Source organism: Enoplosus armatus, chromosome 8 (assembly GCF_043641665.1).
Source record: "Enoplosus armatus isolate fEnoArm2 chromosome 8, fEnoArm2.hap1, whole genome shotgun sequence".
NCBI classification, from domain to species: Eukaryota; Metazoa; Chordata; class Actinopteri; order Centrarchiformes; family Enoplosidae; genus Enoplosus; species Enoplosus armatus.
In genome coordinates, this window is record NC_092187.1 from 1,129,032 (window position 1) to 1,148,004 (window position 18,973).

The 18,973-nt window shown below is 42.5% G+C and overlaps 1 protein-coding gene across 1 annotated transcript; it reads right to left on the reverse strand.

Moving 5' to 3' along the window:
* Positions 1 to 4,643: 4,643 nt before the first annotated feature.
* Positions 4,644 to 17,895, reverse strand: LOC139288890 (carbohydrate sulfotransferase 11-like). The gene is made up of 4 exons (XM_070910340.1): positions 17,765 to 17,895; positions 7,434 to 7,510; positions 6,319 to 6,483; positions 4,644 to 6,114 (listed from the first exon to the last, which is right to left on the reverse strand). Exons 1-4 carry the CDS (start codon positions 17,856 to 17,858, stop codon positions 5,431 to 5,433), a joined length of 1,020 nt encoding a protein of 339 aa, XP_070766441.1. The 5' UTR covers positions 17,859 to 17,895; the 3' UTR covers positions 4,644 to 5,430.
* Positions 17,896 to 18,973: the final 1,078 nt, after the last annotated feature.

Here is an 18,973-nt window from a genome sequence, read left to right on the forward strand (position 1 = left end):
TAGTGGAGAACAACGTAGCAAACGTGATGGGAATATGGCGTGCTTGTTTACCATGGTGACAGCCTGGAAGAGGGTTGTAGGGTTGGCGGTCGCATACATTGGAATTATGCAGAAACAGAATGCGAATGTTTAGGGTCTAAGATCTCCTTCTTATGACACACTGTGAAATAATCTAGAGGCTGCTTACATGGTCGACCTGGATCTTATTCCTTCGGACTCCGTCCTCACGTCAACTACCCCTCCTCTGTGTCATCTTCCTCCTCCTCCTTTTTCCTCTTGGTCCTTCTCTTCGTCTTCCTCCTCTTCCTCTATCTCTCCCTCCAAAATTGGCCTCCGTCATCCGCAAAAAAAAGAGAAAACCTGAATCCTGTGCAGTGTTCAAGCTCTGATTTCTAAGCGATCTCATTGGTTACAGGTGTTTACCACGTGTGCGTTCTGGGTGCAGGGGATTGATGACTGAGTGTATTTAGCAAACACACACACAGGCTTGAAGTTTTGAATGATTTGTCTAATGTATATAAACAGTGTAGTTATTTGCAAAAAAGCGTGTTTTAGAATTTCAAACTGTGTAAAGCAGACAAGTGTGCTTATGTTTTAGCATCTGGTCAATAGATGATGCTACATGAAATTGCAGAAAACCGGAAATAAATTGACTACTGCATTCAAACGTACGTACTGACTGATTTTCGTCCCTTCAATGGAGGGGAAGAGATTCAGTGGACGTCACATTTTTTCCATTGTACTTTGTTGCCTTTTGCTTTTATTGGTACACCAACTTTTCCACATCAGCCAAGCGTGAAAACATTTTTGTGATTTTGTTTTTTTTCCTCCTGCGTTTCCACTCGGGTTGAATTGAATTGAATCCGTAACATTGCAAACATCAGGAAGATCCTGTCTCAAACAGATGCAGAAAAATTAGTCCATGCATTTGTTACGTCTCGGCTGGATTATTGTAATTCCTTATTATCAGGCTGTCCCAATAAGTCCCTGAGGACTCTCCAGCTGATCCAGAATGCTGCAGCAGGTGTACTGACAACAACCAGGAAAAGAGATCATATTTCTCCAGTATTAGCTTCGCTGCACTGGCTCCCTGTAAAATCTAGAATAGAGTTTAAAATCCTTCTCCTGATTTACGAAGCTCTTACTGGTCAGGCACCTTCATATCTTACCCCACTAGAGCACTAGTCGGTCAAAGCAGCTCCCAGAATGCAGGGTTGCTTGTGGTTCCTAGAGTCTCCAAAAGCAGAACAGGAGCCAGAGCCTTCAGCTATCAAGCTCCTCTCCTGTGGAATCGGCTCCCAGTTTGGGTCCGGGAGGCAGACACACTCTCTACTTTTAAGAGCAGGCTTAAAACTTTGCTTTTTGATAACGCTTATAGTTAAGGGCTGGCTCAGGCCTCCCTGGACCAGCCCCCTAGTTATGCTGCTATAGGCCTACACTGCTGGGGAGACTTCCCATGATGCACTGAGCTTTCCTCCTCTCCCTCTTCATCTTTGCACATTCATCACTGTCCAATGCATGTTACAAACTTTATTTCTTCCCCGGAGTTTCTTTGTGCTTTGTCGTCTCGCAGGTTGCTGTGGATCGTGGTCCTGGTACGCCTGGCTGCTGCCATGGGCCTGCCTGACTCTCATCACTACAGTTATTATGTTTAGTCGTAGTTCTGTTACTATTAAGGCTGCTATTATTAATCTCAGCTAGTATTACAGCTGTAACTACTATTATCAGTCATATTTCCAGTATTATTATAACTATAGCTGCTATTTCTACTGCTAGTGCTGCCATACATCTCTGCCTGTCTGTCTGTCTGTCTGTCTGTCTATCTGTGTCTCTACGTCTACATCTCTCTCTCTCTCTCTCTCTCTCTCTCAAACCCAACCGGTCAAAGCAGATGACCCCCCCCACCTAGAGTCTGGTTCTGCCTCTTAAAAGGAAGTTTTTCCTTGCCACTGCAAAGTGCTTGCTCATGGTGGGAACTGTTGGGTCTCTGTAATAACATTATAAAGAGCCGGTCTAGACCTGCCCTATTTTGTAAAGTGTCATGAGATGACTTTGTTGTGATTTGGCGCTGTATAAATAAAATTGAACTGAAATTGAATTGAATTGGTTGGACTACATGATTCGACACATAGTAACTCTAAAAAAATAATATTTTTTCAGCTACATGAATCCTGAGCAGAGCGCTGAGGAGAATAACAAGGTGATCTCAGTCCAGTATCACTCTGTGGGTGGCCTCCCATGCCGTCACGGGGAAAAAACAAAACTGCCTTTGGGAGAATATGTCTGCGCTCGACTTTGTTTGTGAGGAGAAACGAAAACAACAAACAAACAAAACATACCACAAACACACAGTGCTCAGTGCTGCGGTTAAGGGAATGTATTTGTTGAAGCTTCAAGGCAGCCAGTCGGTCAACAAGTTATCACAAGTTATCACAAGTTATCACAGTGGCACCAGTAAACTGGTGCATGAGAGACTCTTATCAGATTGTGCTCTGTTCACTATTTCACAATGACTCACCAAGTCACAGGTATTTCTACAGAAATGTCTGATGAGCCGCATTCGAGCACGGCAGCGTCTGGACATTTGAGATGGATGTACAACATGTTGTATCCCATTGAAAGAGCACGTTACTTGTTATTTTACAGAAAAAAGAAAGAAAAAAAAAAGGTTTGGTTTTTGGCAAGTCACGTCTTACAAATGACGGGCGAAGTCGCACACCGCCACACAAGGGAGCGTTAAAAATGAAACTCTTGTGACCTGTGCCTGCAATCACAGCCAGACAGAAAACTGAAAAGTGGCACAAGCATTGTGGCACAAATGTACGGCTTGAATAAAAGAGGATGTTACTTGTGAAGACGGCTTTTAACACATTACGGATACTCACACACAGACATCGCACTTTTCGGGCCGTGTCTTTTTTTTGTTTTTGGAATGGAAATGTTGACTTGTTGTTGTTGTTGTTGTTGTGGTGGTGGTGACTCGTTGTTATTCTCAGGGAGCTAGCTGTCAGGTCCGGATGGATCCCGGCATTGAATGTTCCCAATTCATCTAGGCTAGATTGGTATCTTGATAAACGGGGTGGCCCCAAGATGTTCTGAGCGAGGGATGAGACTTTGAATCCATTGTGCATCCTCACAAAACAACAAAATAGGACACACTGGTGATAACACTGTATCAAAGCAGGTTTTCTGGGTTTTCGTTCTGCTAATCATAGGCAAAATAGAAGTTTAGTTAGTTGAGTTCAAAAGCTGCAGTTGATCTCCAGAAGTTTCCTTGATAGGACTTTCTCTTTTAAACCCAACTAAATAGTCATTCACCATTCATTTATTATTGGAAACTTTATTCTTATAAACTGAATTGTGCGCTCACCTGTAGACAGTTTGCGCATGTTTTTTCATGTTCCGCTGATCTGCCGTGCACTGACTCAAAGCCAGCAATTCACTGGAAGGAATTCACAGGAATCTTTCATGAAACAATTTTGACTTTAACAAATCATTTCAAGCCAATTTATTTTTCTTTAAAAAGAAAATCTGCAGAAACAAGTGACAATGTCTTCGTAGTTTACTTTAGGGCGGGGCGAATAGCAATCAATGTTTGAAATAGGAGATGACCATTTCATCATATTTGAGTTTGCTGGTTTGTTGGCCACCCTAACCCTAACCCAACTAAATAAATCATCTGATCGTTTGGTACTCTATCCGCAGCATCCAGCTCCAAACCCTATTTGGAGGATGGCCTGTTTTAGGCCTGTATTTGAATTGACTTTAGCCGGCCTCGCAGCTGCTAACTAGCTAGCTTTTCCCAACAACTTGAACAGGGACTTTTCGTTTCTTTTCTGTGGCAGCAAACGCAACACGCAGCCTTTCACGCTGCGACCTGAGCTTATTTACACACTTCATGGCTGAAGTAACAGAACTACCCCTCACACACCAGGAAAGACTCACTTTCACAACAAACCCGCTAGACTCCGTCATGTTCGCACTATTAGAGAATTTACGGTTTGTCTTTTTAGAGAAAATGTCTATATCGAGATATATATCATATATAGAATAAAAATATCGACATATTATTTATAAGCCACATGGCACAGCCCTAGTTCACTCTGTTTGTTTTCTGATTTCTTTCGCAGTACAGGCCGTTAATAAACATTTTCCTAACTAACCTCTGTACTATTACCATAAATTCCGTCACATTTGCTGAACAAGGCCCTGTAGTGGAGATGACTGTAGGTGGATTAACCCCTCGTGTGCCTGCATTCACCCTAAACAAGTGGAGCTCTGATCAGGGCTGGTGCTGGGCTGGACCCAGAGCTGACTACAGCTATGTGGTTGTTTGTTTGTTTAGCCTACCTGCCCAGAGCTAAATACAGACGGCGAAAAAGAGGAGGAACGGCAAAGGAGTGACTGCAAGTTTCTCTGGTAATGACTCTTACATCTGCATTCAAGATGGCGCCAACGAGTGCTGTGACAGTTAGATGAGACAGGCCCGTGAAATGTTTTTTTGAGCTCGGGTTTGATCAGAAAAGAAAAGAATAGAATTTTTAAATTGTCCATAAGAATTATATTCAGCATCCGTTTCATGTGCAAAAGCTAAAACAGCAAGTAACTTTCCATGCAAAAAGAAAAAATGAAAAAACACACCCTTCTTTCATATAAAATGTTCACAAAATCAGGAGCCCACATCCTTCCTACCACACGTTTTCATAACAATAAATACTTACATACATAATAAATGCCATCTAGAGATATTGTACTGTAGGCGCATAAAGGTGAATCTGCTGTGTTCAGTTTCACAGTCAGCACATTCACCTGTATACCCACACAAAGAGGAGAACCAGCTCCTGTTACATTTATGGCTCATTAATTCTCAGAAAAACAAGCCATGGAAGAACTTTTACTGTAGTGGGCACCGCAGGGATGCTGGTAAGGCATATTACAAGACCACATGTAACAAAAGTCAAAGACAGGTTTGCTCAATTTGACAAAGTCATTTCTAGGTGAGAAATGGCAATCAGGTGAACAAAACATAAATACTGAATTCTAACTGACCCTAAAGACCTGACAGAGAGACAGTTAAGGTGTCGCCTGCATTTTCAAACACATTTTGGGAACGACCCATCTGTATTGTCTTCTGATAAAAATCAAAAACAATACATCGTTTAATATGACAGATGCCTGTTAGATCACAGCACAAACTGATATTTTCTTCTCAGGAAGAAATGTGGTTTCATTCACTGAAACCAGAAAATCAACTTCTTCCGCACAGCTTCATAGGAACAAGTCAGTGCTTGTGATTGACCACTCTAGGAAGGGATGAATATTATAGTCCATGGCAACCAAAAAGTGCAAAACAATCATCACTAACAAAAAAGTCTGAAGGGGATGTGAAAGTCCATCCATGGCACTGATGTCAACCGTCTTCTGTGCCCCTCAGTGAGTCCTGAGGTACTTTGGTGTGGAATAGTTGAAGAGCAGGAAGTCCATTCGATACAGGTTGAAAAGTTTCTTCTGGTAGAAGGGACTGATATGCTTAAAGAAGTGTGCTGCCATGTTGCCATCAGTCCTGGTGCTCTTACCAGACGTTGGAAATTGAAGTGTCCCCTCCACTCCAGCCAACGTGAGCACAGCCTGAGCATCTGGCTCCAGAGTCTCGTACTTCCCCACGACGTCATAATGGATCAGGCAGGGATGGCAAAGGGAGTGCACCCGCTCCCAGTGCTCATTGAAAGGTTCCTCCCGTTGGGTCCGAGGGTCCACGAGGTACTTGACGAACTCCTGGAAAGAAACGTCATTCCCTTTCTCCAGTGCCTCGTGCTCTGGGTCGGGCCGGTGCCGGCGGATGATCTTGGTTCCGTAGCGCTTGTGGAAAGCGGTGTTGTAGCTTCGGGTGAACTTGTTCCGGTAGGCGGACACCAGGCGCTCAAAGGGCTCCCGCACGAAGATGAACTTGAGGTAGCTGCGAAGGCGCTGGTTAATCTCAGGGACTGAGAACTCAGAAAGTGTGCGGAGGTTACCTGCCACGTGGGCCTCGTTTGCAGGGATCGCAAGGGGGTCAGTGTAGCGGCCATCACTGGTGAGGACCATAAGGACACGCTTCCAATTTGTGCAGGCTACCTGAAAGTGATTAAAAAAAAAAGATTTTCATTCAAGCCAAAATACACATTTGTACATAGAGAAAAGTGAGAGCGGCAGTGTTTTTAAACACTGTCATACATTTGCATCTCAACTTTACCTCTCCCCCTGGGGAGGCGCACCACACAGTTTGAAAACCTCTGGCCTAGAATTTAAGCTGCACTGCTTACTGTCATGGTAACAAACCTTGGGTACGTAGCAGTAAACAAGCTTGTGTTTATCATCCACAATGAGGTGTTTGAGATTCTCAGGCGAAAGAACCTGCCGCTTCCTCGTGTGGCTTAGACATGCCTGCCCCAACAGTTCCCTGCGGCCTTGGAGGGACCTCTGAGCTGCCAACAGATCCAGCTGCTTTAAGGGATGTGTTCAAGACGATGCAGGACCAATGACCCGAGGGCCCCGAATGGGCGATTCAGGGAGGAAGAAGCAGAAATAGAACGACCATTAAAAATGGTTGCAGGAAAGTTGTGTAGCAACTGTCATTTTACAAGCGTGAAACAGTTTGGTTATCACAAGACAAATTCAGGTGAGTTTTAATATTCTGAGAAGATATTACAAAAATACAGCAGTTTTGAAACAACATTCTTATTCATTTGGATCTGTGTTTCTGGTCAGCTGGAAAATGGAAGTCCACTATTCAGGTTAATGTGACCCTCAAACTTAATACCCTACCAGGCCAGCCTTGAACTGACATGAAAAAAACTGTTATGAAATTATGTTTTCTGAGACATTTGGGAGTATTACTGAACTTGTTCCCCTCCAATGTCAGTCGTGTTTCCATAAGAAATGTAATGTTTGTGGTTCACATGCATGTGCATTGAGCTAAATGCTAACATCAGGATTCTAGCACGCTCACATTGACAATGCTAATGTACTGATGTTTAGCAGGTATGATGTTTCTTTGTTCAGCGTGTTAGCATGCTAACATTTACCAACACAAAGGACAGCTGAGGCTTTTACTTTGGGAGGTATTCGGTCATAATCCAGAGAATTAGCCCAATTAAAATCTTGACCTCATGGTGGTGCGAGACGAAAAGTTCAAGGATCACCAAAGTTATTACAATTCATCCTGAGGGGGACATGAATGTGTGAACCGAATGTGTGAACCGACCAGCGGACTGACATAGTCATGCGTGGAGCCATGAAGCTAGCATTGCTAAGAAAACTAGCATGCATTGTGTGATAACATGTTTTCAGTAATTATTCAATCATTACAAAGCTGGCAAAGCCGCTAAAGATTTGACAAATAGGCCTTGATGTTTTGTGTGTGTTTGTGTGTGTGTGTGTGTGTGTGTTCTCACCTGGTCTCCATTGTAGAGGGTCTGCAGTGGACTTCTCCTGCTTTTCCCTGGCCTGCTGCCTGTCTTCACACCAGGTTCTAGAGTTAGAAAGACAAATCAAACGTCAACGTGATTACAGCTACTCACCACATTTTTGTGATTGCCTGTGTAGTGGGGTTGGTCACAGTCACCGGCCACTGAGCCCTCTGCCATGGTAACATTGGGATTCCCTCTGCAATCTCCCACCACATGATTTTTACTTTTTCATTAGCCCATATGGAGGTCAAGGATGACAAACACTTTTTTACAGTGTGTCGTGTATTTGCACAGAGGTTTATATTACACTATAAAGATGTCCATACAGAGTAACGGGGAAGATCAGTCAGAACCAACTTTCCAACCCTCCTCTGGTTCTGCCTTCATCATGACGTGATCCCTCTTTTAAAAAAATTTACAGATACCATAGGAACAGTGTGTTCCTTCCAAACTTGCTCTAGCTGCAGCTTTTCTTTTTCTGTTTCTGTCCTGTTTATTTTGACTGCAACCCTTTAGGAAATTGGTTATATATCCACAGCAAATTAACTGGAAGACACGGTCCAAAACAGAACAGATTTGGAGAACACCCATTTCCAGTTTCCTAAAGTTACACAACTAAACCATGATAAACGTGCAACACTGATTAGATTTGGGTTAGAACAATGCTTGGCAGTATAACATGTATTTGTGATGTTGGGCCTGCTGGAGGCTCTGCTGTTTTGAAGAAGTTAAAATATCTATCTTGATGGAGACCTTGTTATTATCTCTAGGAAGGGAGTGTGCTTCATGTATATTAGCATGTGGGAATCTACTTGTAAGACTCAATACCATCATATGGGAAGCATATCAGTTAATGAAAATGCTATGAAGTATGGAATCCAGAAGGAGCCAGAGCCTTATTCTCCCTCACTGTTTCTCTTCTTTCTGGTGAGTTCACATTAAGCAAATAAAACTGAACTGGCACCCAAATTTAATAAATCTCTTGTCAGCTCGGGGACTCTAATCTTGTGAAAAACATATAAACCACTATTGTTTACAAACACTCGCTCAAGATTAAAATCAAACTTTAAATCATAACTACTTCCTGCCATTTTGAGGAAACAGAGAAAACAAAAAAAAAGGAGAACAATTACAGCACTGGTGGCTGAGCAAATACAGTAGAACGTGTGGTACAAGAAGATCTGAGATAGACAGTGAGACGGAGGCTGCCATGATGAAGCCTCTCTCTCTCTCTCTGTTCCTCATCTTTGCATGAGCTCACATGATCCATCAAAATCCTCAACTTCCTCTGGGGGAATCTGTGCCACATCATCTTAACACCTAAGTCTTGCTGGACCATGATCAAAGCTTTACAGCAGGACACGTATGAAGTCCACATCTTAGGCCATGTGTGGATGCAGGGCATACACCCAGTTGCATCTAATTTATATATGCTAGTATGCAGTATATGCTTTTATGTGTATGATTAAGTACACACACGAGTGATAAAAATGTTTTGCACACTCCCCCACAAGTTACGGGGCATTCCTGTTAGTATGAAATGTTCAAGACAAAGGAAGATGAATGGTTTAGAGAGGTCACAATAACAGCAAGCTGCATCCCAGAGGTTTGAAACATAAAAGCCCACTGTGCATAAAAATCAGACAGTCTAAGTTCCACGTGGAACTGAACATAATAAATGAGTTGTCTAAGCTCGTAGTCAACAGCACTGCAGTTCACATTTTAAGCAGCTAAGCCTTCTGCAAACTCAGGATGCTTCCTCAGGAAGCTGGAAAGTAGGTCAAGAGACACTTGTAGAGGCTACTCATATTAATGGTTCAATGGCTGTTGTCAAGCATAAGCACTACGTTATGGGGAAGAAACACTTCCGTGTTTCATCCACACTAGTATCTCAAAGGGAAGACATGAAAAGGGGAAATATAGAGATAATTTGTCAACTAAAAAGATCAAGGGAGCGCTCCTGGTTTGAGTCCTAAAACATGAAAATACTGTTAAGTGGTATAACTTAACACACCAACTGTGGTTTAAGACAATACAACATCAGCTTATGGCACTCATATGTTGTTTATGTTCTTATAGAAATATGCCACTGTTCAAATGTCAATACTGTTGCTGCTGTGTGCATGAAAAAGGTATGTCGCTGTTGTTCCACCGGCAGATATGCCACTGGCTTTATGTTCCACTTACATATACCACTTCTCATAAATAAGTAAACAAATAAATAAAACTTTGTCCAAGACTGCGTTCGGTGCGCTGTTAGGTATACGGCTACCTTCACTGGTTTAACCATCAGGAAAGGTACAGTGTCCGAAATTAACGAGTGGAAGGGCAAAAATGTCCCAAGAAATCTCAAAGTGCCCCTAAAAACCGTGATCGAGGGGCAAAAATTGCCCCCAAGGTTTCTCCTAAACCTACATAACTCCACGATTGTATTTTCATTCAATTCATTTAATATCTGTCTTTTACACACACACAAACATCGCTGTTGTTCACACCAAGCTGCGAGGCCAGGCAATCCTGCACCTGCAGTGAAGTTGGCTGCTGCAATGGACCGGTACCGCATAACAAAAGCTCCAACTGTTACGGAAGACAGCAACCCAAGTTGACACTAAGTTACAATTAAAAAATGGAAAATAATAGGCTTGGTGTTGAGAGGTAAATAAGACGACTCTCCTCTTCTGTAAAGCAGGACAGCTAAAAGCTAATCACGACTTTGTTAAAGGAAGCGAACAGGTAGCTAAATAAACATATATATCCATGTTTAACCTGAATTTGATTCATTTACTGTTTATCATGCCGTCAGAGCGGAGTGTTTCTGGGGGCCGTGCCTCACTGATTACTGTACACACTGCTAAAAGAATTGTGGCCACATGTGGCCCAGACCACCTCCGAATGTGGTCTGAGCGATTGGATCTATATTATTTTACTTCATCCATGCTCAAAATGTCATCAGGGCTAAATTTGGGGATGAAATAAAGAATGCTAAACTGCAGTTATTTCCAGAACTACATTAACAAAGAAGGAATATTAAACTCATGATTGCACACTTCTCTTTGGAACAGCTAAAGTATGATTTTCATTTATGCATGTTGGCACAGGGTGGTGGTGGACTACTGTCTGCATCTTTTAATCTGGGCTCATTTCAAATTAAAAACAGCGACTTTATGCACTAATTACTATTTTTTAAAAGTGCCCCCGGATGTTTTTTTAATTTCCTACACTGCATCAGTATTAGTTGTCTACAATTAGTGGTTTTCTTCCAGTACAATGTTTTTCCGCAGTACCTGCTGAAGGAGTGTGGCAGATTTACTGGTGACAGTGACATAGCCTACCGTTTACATGTGGGACACAGCAGCGACATAACAATAGTCAGCAGCATGCCAGTAAATAGTCATTATAAGCCACAGGATTGGAGTATATGGCAGTCGAAAGCAGTGACACACTAGTTTACACACTAGTCAAAGTGCCATACGAAGACTTGGCATATGACACTATAACAAGAGTGGCGCGTCACTGTTATTCTGTGAGTCTATAGCAATCCAGAGTGCAAGATAATTCGATAACACTACTGTCCTGGGGGTTGTCAACATGGGTGTTGAAATCACCAACCATAAGTATATAATTAAAGTCAATGCAGATAATCGACAGTGGAAAGAAATTTCCACAATATTTTGGTTGTCTGTCGATCGAAAAATGCTTGGCACCGGACACTTTGTACTTTTTTGTTGTCCACTTGTCGAATTGCACTATATCGCCTGCCTGCTCAAAACTAAGAAAAAGATTTGGAGGAGAAAAAAAGGAGACAATTATTTTTGTGGCATTTACTTTACTGCTTGATAATCAAACCAATAATTAAAGGTGATTTGCCTGCCAAGGACCTGACATATAAAAATAACCTGGGTTTAGTATGTTCTCTGGGGCGGATTGTGGTCTTATGGGGACATTTATCCAGGCATGCAAACTAGATAGGTGTGGAAAAGGTGAGAAGGATGCGTGAGCAGAGACAAGCACAGACCCACGGGGGGGGGGGGGGGGGGGGGGGCTATTATCATTATATATTATAGAGTTAGAGAATCTTTTAAGTTTGTAAATAGGTTCTAGCTCTGTATTTCTCTGCTCTTGCATTAGCGTATCTAGCAGCCGCTATACTGTACGCTATATGTAGCATTTGTTGTGTATACAAAGTTTAACTCTGTGAAATGGAAAAGTACATTTCAGAGGCTAATCCACTCTGATCATCATGAGTCGCATCTTTTTCTGTCATATGTAGTATCACATGCACCAGAAAACCACCATTTCCTCTCAGACCCAGGAAGTGACACAATATAGACAGTTGAAGAAGTCTTTCAACACACACACACACACACAAACAAGTCCATGTTGAACAACGGTCTCTCTGGTTTAACAGCCTGTCAGGGATGTAAATATAGGCTGATGTTGTATCCTCAGACAAACAAGGTTCCATTAAGCCTGTGTACCGGTCAGGATCACTATAAAAAGACGGCACTATCTTATGACTCAGTTGACAGAAAGTTGCTGACAAGAAGTATCTCAAAATGCTTTCACTGTGTGTGTGTGTGTGTGTGTGTGTGTGTGTGTGTGTGTGGGCCCGATGCATCAAATCACTTTTGGTGTTCATGTTATTTGATCTTGTTTTTTTAATGAAGGGAAATCTCTGCCCTCCTCTGCTGGTAAATCAGCTTCCCTTTTTAGAAAAACACTTCCCTTGTATGATCATGATAAATAGCACAGGGGATTCCATAATGTAAATATTTACTTAACAAGGTAAAAATACACATAATTGCACTTGAAAAGGAGGCTTGTCTTTATGGGGGCCACGTAATGAAAGTTTCCATGAGCTGAAAGAAAACCACTATGTAATTTTCTCTGATTGGAGGTATATAACAGTCTGTTTCACCGTGCAGCTGAAAGTGACTGTGAGGGAAAATAGGATGTCAACAAATTAAAACAACTGAAGGCAGAAAGAGACAATGGGATTATCAGGAGTAACAAGACACTTGATTCAAAAGGTGTCACACCGTCCACATGCTATGAGCTGCAGATGGTGGTAATTAGACCAACAAGATGAGGTGACTTTACGATCAGTGATAAACTTTGTAGTGGGGGAGGCACTTCAGTTTAGTCTTTACTCTAACCCTCCCTATGTTCACTTGCACAGTTCTTTCACATCAAAATGCAGCAGAAACATTCTTCCAACGGATTTCTGGATTAAATCACTACATCAGGGGGTGGGGGGCGGCTGTGGCTCGGGATGGATGGAGAGCAGGTCGTCCACTGATCACAGGGTTTGCGGTTCGATCACCACCTCCTTCTGTGTCTACATGTTGAAATGTCCTTGGGCATTGACACTGACACCAGAAGCCCCAAAACTCTAAACCGATATCACTAAATCACAATACATACGTAGGCTCTACTCGCCGAGGTAAATAAAATCCGAAAAAAAAATTTCCAATCAAGACGCGCATTTGTCATTTCATAATACTCACAGGCCAGCAGACCCAAAATAGTTTATTTATCTCCACTACTCACATGCGTGGAACAGAAATTCAAAAGTTTTGGCAGCGCACCAGTTGTTGTCTATCAGCTGTAGCATGCTAGTCGACTTAGCCCTCTTAGCCCGGTTAGTCAGGCTCATGTGGTGTCACTGCCTCTGAATGGCAAACACGAATGACAGACCAGAGCTGGAGGATCCTCCCTGACATTTAGATCCATTGTATGGGAGCGTTACAGTTTCCCAGTTAGTTACAGCGAAAATGGACAACCATTAGCGTCGAACTGTATACTGATGTTGTTCAACTGAAGTCAGGTCTGTCTGAGGAAACACTTCAAAACATGACATTTATGACGGCATCGCCCGAATGTGACGATCCGTGGAACGAGACAAAACCAGACTGGAAAGCGAGTCCTTCTACCCAGCATACCCAGCGTTCAGGTATGTGCCTAAAGTAGGGCTGGTATGTTTTGGTATAATTACAGTATTACATTGTATGTGTATGAATGGGTGCGTGTGCGGGTAAATACACGTGTTCAATGACAAGAATAGAGTGTGTTTGTGTGTGCTTACAGTGTCTTACAGCACTGGCTGTGTGTGTCAGAGAAGGCATGTTGCCTCTTTTTAGAGTTGTGAGGTGGAATCCATCACTGTCAGACGAATCAGCAAAGTGGCTTCAGTGAACTGGGCTGCAGAGCATGTGATATCTGGCAAAAAACAATCTTCAAAAACCATCCATCTGTGTGACATCACAGTGGAACAATGTAAAGGACAACCACTGCTTTAAAATGTATTATTCAGGTGCTTGTGGGCATTTCGGCTTTATCAGACAATTCACTATTGTCTCCCATAGCTGGGAAAGAGAGGGACGAGTTTTCCCACCCTCTTGTATGTGAGGCCATGTACAACTGTCTAGCAAGCGAAGTGGAAAAGTTGGAGCGGGTGAATGCTGAGCAAACAGCACCACGAACAGAGAATATCTTCATGGTGCCATCACTCATGTTCTCATCAAAATTTTACATTTTATGGCAAGAGTGAGTTTGTTTTTGGTGGTCAGGGTGATGATAGAAAATGGCTTCCTGTGTCAAACAGCAGGGCTGAGGACATGTCAAAGTAGCACTGTTGGCACAACTGTGGATTTCACTTATCTTGTAAACGCTGACAAGTCCCTCCACCTTTGACAAGCGCACCACCCTTCCACGCTGCGCTACGATACTCTGCATAGTAACGAATACATACCCTCAAACGATGCACACAATGCCACTGCGCCACGGCGCTGCTGAGTCAATGCAACCACATTAAAGGGAGTCCGAGAGGAAAGAGAAACTGGGTGTTCATCTCTATTTTTGTTCAAATTATGATGTATTTAATAAGAGAGGCCGACTGGAAACACCACATGTCAGGGAAATTTCCTCAGAATGTCAAAACGTTTTTACCCTGGCTTGAGCAAGGACTTTTCTTTTCTTTTTTTTTTTTCTTAGGAAATCAAAGGTTGAAGTAGCATTGGGAAAACGTTTCTGCTGATGGAAATGCACCGTATTTGCATTGTATCATCAACACGACTCATACAGCTTCAAAACTCAACTCAAAACTCGGCCCGGTTATTTTCTTTATCGACTACTCTGTCAATTATTTTATTGATTCATTGTTTAGTCTATAAGATGTCAAATAATAGTGACAAATGTCTACCAGTTTCCCAAAGTACAACAAGGTGACGTCTTCAAATGTCTTCTTTTGTCCGGCCAACAGTCAAAAGTCCAAAGACATTCAGTTTACTATCATCGGGGACTAAGACAACCATCAAATATTCACATTTGAGAAATCAGACCCAGTGAATGTAAATTAATGACTTAATGATACTTAATGATTAATCAATTAACAAAATATTTCAATTATTTTTATGTTGATTAACTAATCGGCTCAGCGCTACAATCCAACAGGGCTACCACTGCAGGTTTTTGAAGTAGTTTCAATACACAACAGTAACTGCAGACAAAGATCACTATCAGTTTATGAAAGAAGTACTCGACAAAGCAAACCTCATTTTTTAATAACATGATAATAACTCTGATGATATTAAGACAATGGTTTTTTTGAATGGGCTTTTGGTTAGATGCCTGAAATAAGGTCTGTGGTTAACACAAGCTTATGTCGTTTTGTTCTACGACATAACATACGTCAGTAGATACCCCCCACTCATGAATTTTGAAGCTTTTTACGTGTCTTAAAAAAGGCGGTTGCTAACAAGCGGCTAAATGAGACTACAGAGGTTGTTTCACCTGGCTGTCTTTTTTGTTTTGGTTCAGCCTTAAGCTAAACACTACATCATTTATTTAGTCTTCCATGTGTGCTGCATATTGAAAACCACTGATCTCATCTCAACAAAACCTGAGGAAGTGCTGTCTCTCACTGCAAAAATCATTTGCGTTTGAAATTAAACTGCAAAGGAACTAAAACTAAAGCAAAAAAAGAGAGGTTTTTGAATCTCACCAACTCAAATTCCCAAACTAATTAATAGTTAATAACAACAAATCTGACACAACTTAACTAATGTAAGTGTAATAGCCCACTGGATAGGACTCATATTTCTTTCCTGAGTGCCAGACCCAGGGTCTTGGCACAGGAAGTCAGACAATGGACGCTGATATGCGCTTCATGTCCGACGTTAAACAGTAGGCTTAATTGGAAGATGGTGGTTCTGTAAGACAAGTGGACTGGAAACATGAGGCTATTTTAAAAGTACATCTAGAATGCTTGTGTTCAACTTACAAGTACAGGACATTCTTCACACTACATCGGTGTTTCCGCTGGTAACTGTCAGACATGACAAAAACTTTGGGGTTACAGACTCTGCAGGTTTGCAATGCACATTTAACAGATAACAGTTTCATTTTGTTGGTTGTTTTGTTACTGAAGTATCTGCAGACGGGGGAGAGGTTGTTCTTAAACTGCACTCATCACTATATCTATCCTTATACTAGATTCTCATTTTCCTACTTTATTACTTTGATATTTGTATTTCATCATCTTTGTTGTTTTACGTATTTTTCCTTTTTAGCCTTGCCTCTCTGTATTATATGTATTATTGCATTATTATAGTTTAAGTAACATATAGCTATATATATACTGCAACAGATCATTCTAGTTAAGAACTACTGGCTGGTTCCTGCTATCGGTTTCATTTCACTGTGCTCCCGTCAGATCAAAACCCAGCAGAAGTGAGAAATGAAAAGCAATGGAAATGACTCAGATAATACAGAACTAAACTAGAAATGTGGTGTCGGTTTTGTCGTTCTGTCTCTGACTAGATACACAGTAATTAAGGACGCCCTGTGCTTTGTTGACATCCTGTGAATTAGTCCTCTCTAATGTGGCTCCAACGTGCTTTTCATGTGGCCTGCATGTCTACTGGTGGGGCTGTAAAGCAGACAAGCCTAAACAGGTCAGGCAGTAGGGATAAATATACCTAGTTAGTGTGTGTGTGTGTGTGTGTGTGTGTGTGTGTGTGGGGGGGGGGGGGGGGGGTCAATGGGAGTGCTAAACTGTGTTGCTTGTAGGTTTGGCTACATGTGGTTTGTGTGTGCCACTGACAGCTACACATATATTCAATGCGTGGTTGTCTGTAAAAGGCGATTTATTGCTGTGGTTGTGAAATGTTCCATCATGGGGTGCGTGCTGGAAGACAGTTCAGATGGAACTATGGGTGTCATTTTAATCCTTTACTTTCCCTTAATCATATTTTATATATTGTGACACATGACAACTGCAGACTGTGCCTTGACGTGTGTCTCATCATCCAAAGCGCGCTGCGCAGGAGTTCATCTCAACACTTTTCCATTTCAACAAAAACCCACATGGATTGATCGAGCTCCTCTCGCCCCACAATCACCAAAAACAGGGCACTGGTTTCTCCTCTCTGCACCGTCCTCCTCCTCTATTCCTCACTAAACACCTCTTTTCTCCATCAAATGCTCTTCCACCCTCTCCTCTTTGCCCATGTGCCATTTTTGCTTCAGCATGCACAGTGAGCGCAAACCAATCGTCTCTACCTCTTTCTCTCCGACTCCTCTCCCTGGGAGTCTGCAGTCCCCTGGGGGCCAATCTGTCTTTCAATGTCCAGAATAGGCTCTGCCCAGGAAACAAAGGGGGGAGGGAGAGGAGGGGAGAGGTAAGAAGAGGATAGCAGAGGAATACAGGGGTTCTCTCTTCAGAGGGGGGGGGGGGGGGGGGCTTTCAAAACATTCCACTGTTCGCCATGAGCTTATTCATACTTCATTTCATTCACATCACATCTCATTTAGTCTCTGCACATGGCCATCTGTTTCGCACATGCACATTACCACACACAGGTGTGCCAGTGTTACTTTATGTGGCAAAATGACTGTTTACCAAAGACCCGCGACTCTCGCAGAACCACACGGCCATATTTAAAAGCCCGAATGCTGCATTAAAATTGCAAAGAAGACCACCACACTAGTTCTTAATTCTATACTGTATGTATGTAGCCGTGTAATACCCGTATAGTGTACAGCAATTTGTTTGCTAACCATAAGTCCAGTGTGCCATTTTTCACTGCAGTTATCAGCATTCATGATACAAACGTCTATTTAACACAACACCGGACAAGATATTACGAGTGCAGTGTAGCTAACGTAACGTTAGTTTATGTACGTACACTCGCTAGCAAGTATGAGGACTTGGGTGTACTACAAACTCTGTACTTTTACTTTGTTTAGAACCTGTCCACTGTATTAAGCAGCGCTGCTGCTTTTTGTCAAGGGGCAGACTATGAACGGGGTCTTACCTGACTTGGTGATGCTCTGAAAGTAAAGCACGACAACGAAGAGCGAGCCGAGGCACGCCGCCAGGAACAGGCGTCCTCCTCTGGGCATCACCATCCTGAAGCCCGGCTCTGCTGGCGGAGCCCCCGATCCCTCGCCGCCGCCTCGACACGGTTCATACGAGACCACCCGGCGGAGGATGCGAGTCTCTCCGAAGAATTAGGAGCCGATTTCTTATTCGCGGGAAACAAAAAAAAAAAAAAAACAAGTCACCCGGGAATAACGTTAGCTGGGCTACTTGAGCGACACAGTAATTAGCGGTGAAATTTAACGGGAGTGGGACATAAATCCAGAACCGCACGCTCTGGTCTCTGCCGGGTTCTTTGGATAACGTGTACTTAATAATGACGACAAATTATAGCAAGGTCACCGCAGCCAAATGAAAAGTTATGAATAAATAGGTTTGCTTCTCCTAAGCTCTAATTGTTACCCAAACCAAATGGTATCCAGAGTTTGTCGAAGCTACACAAACTTCTTCTCCGCCAAACATGGACGGGGCACCGTGCCATGACGTCACACCCACCCGTCTCACTCGCCCTCTCTCCGATGCATCGGCTGTTATGCTGTCTTCAGGTAGTGCCGGAAATGTTAAAACTACACTCAGAAAATCGGATTTTACGTGTAATGTGTGTTCAGTTGTCAGGTGTTACGTATGGCGTGTATAGTACAAGCAAGACGTATCATCACTTCAAAAAAGAAAAATTACAATCACCATTCAGCCGGACGATCAAAACTTACCATGCGCCCACTACATTTCCATTATAGTCTGTGGCTAAGCCGTATAAAGCAGGAGCTTACGAGGAGCACTAAAAGGCGGCATTACAGTCGTTTTTATGTACAGTCTATGATCGTTGAGAGATTTCAACTTGGGCTGAAGTACAGCGTGTCCTCTCTCATGCAACAACTGACAGCTAAATGGCGATGGCAGCAAGACGTTTTGAATGAATAAAAAAAAAAAAAAAGAACTACACACACATGATACTTCCAAATAAAGGTTTACCAAAACAGTTTGAAAAGAAACGTACAAAACACACACAATATATGTGGAACATAAGTCAAATGTGTCTTCCTATACAGCATTCTCTGACCTTTTTTACTCAAGTTCTTAAACTTCACCGTCTGGACATTCAATTTCCACTCTGCTAGACACTCTGGACGTCAAATGAGTTCTA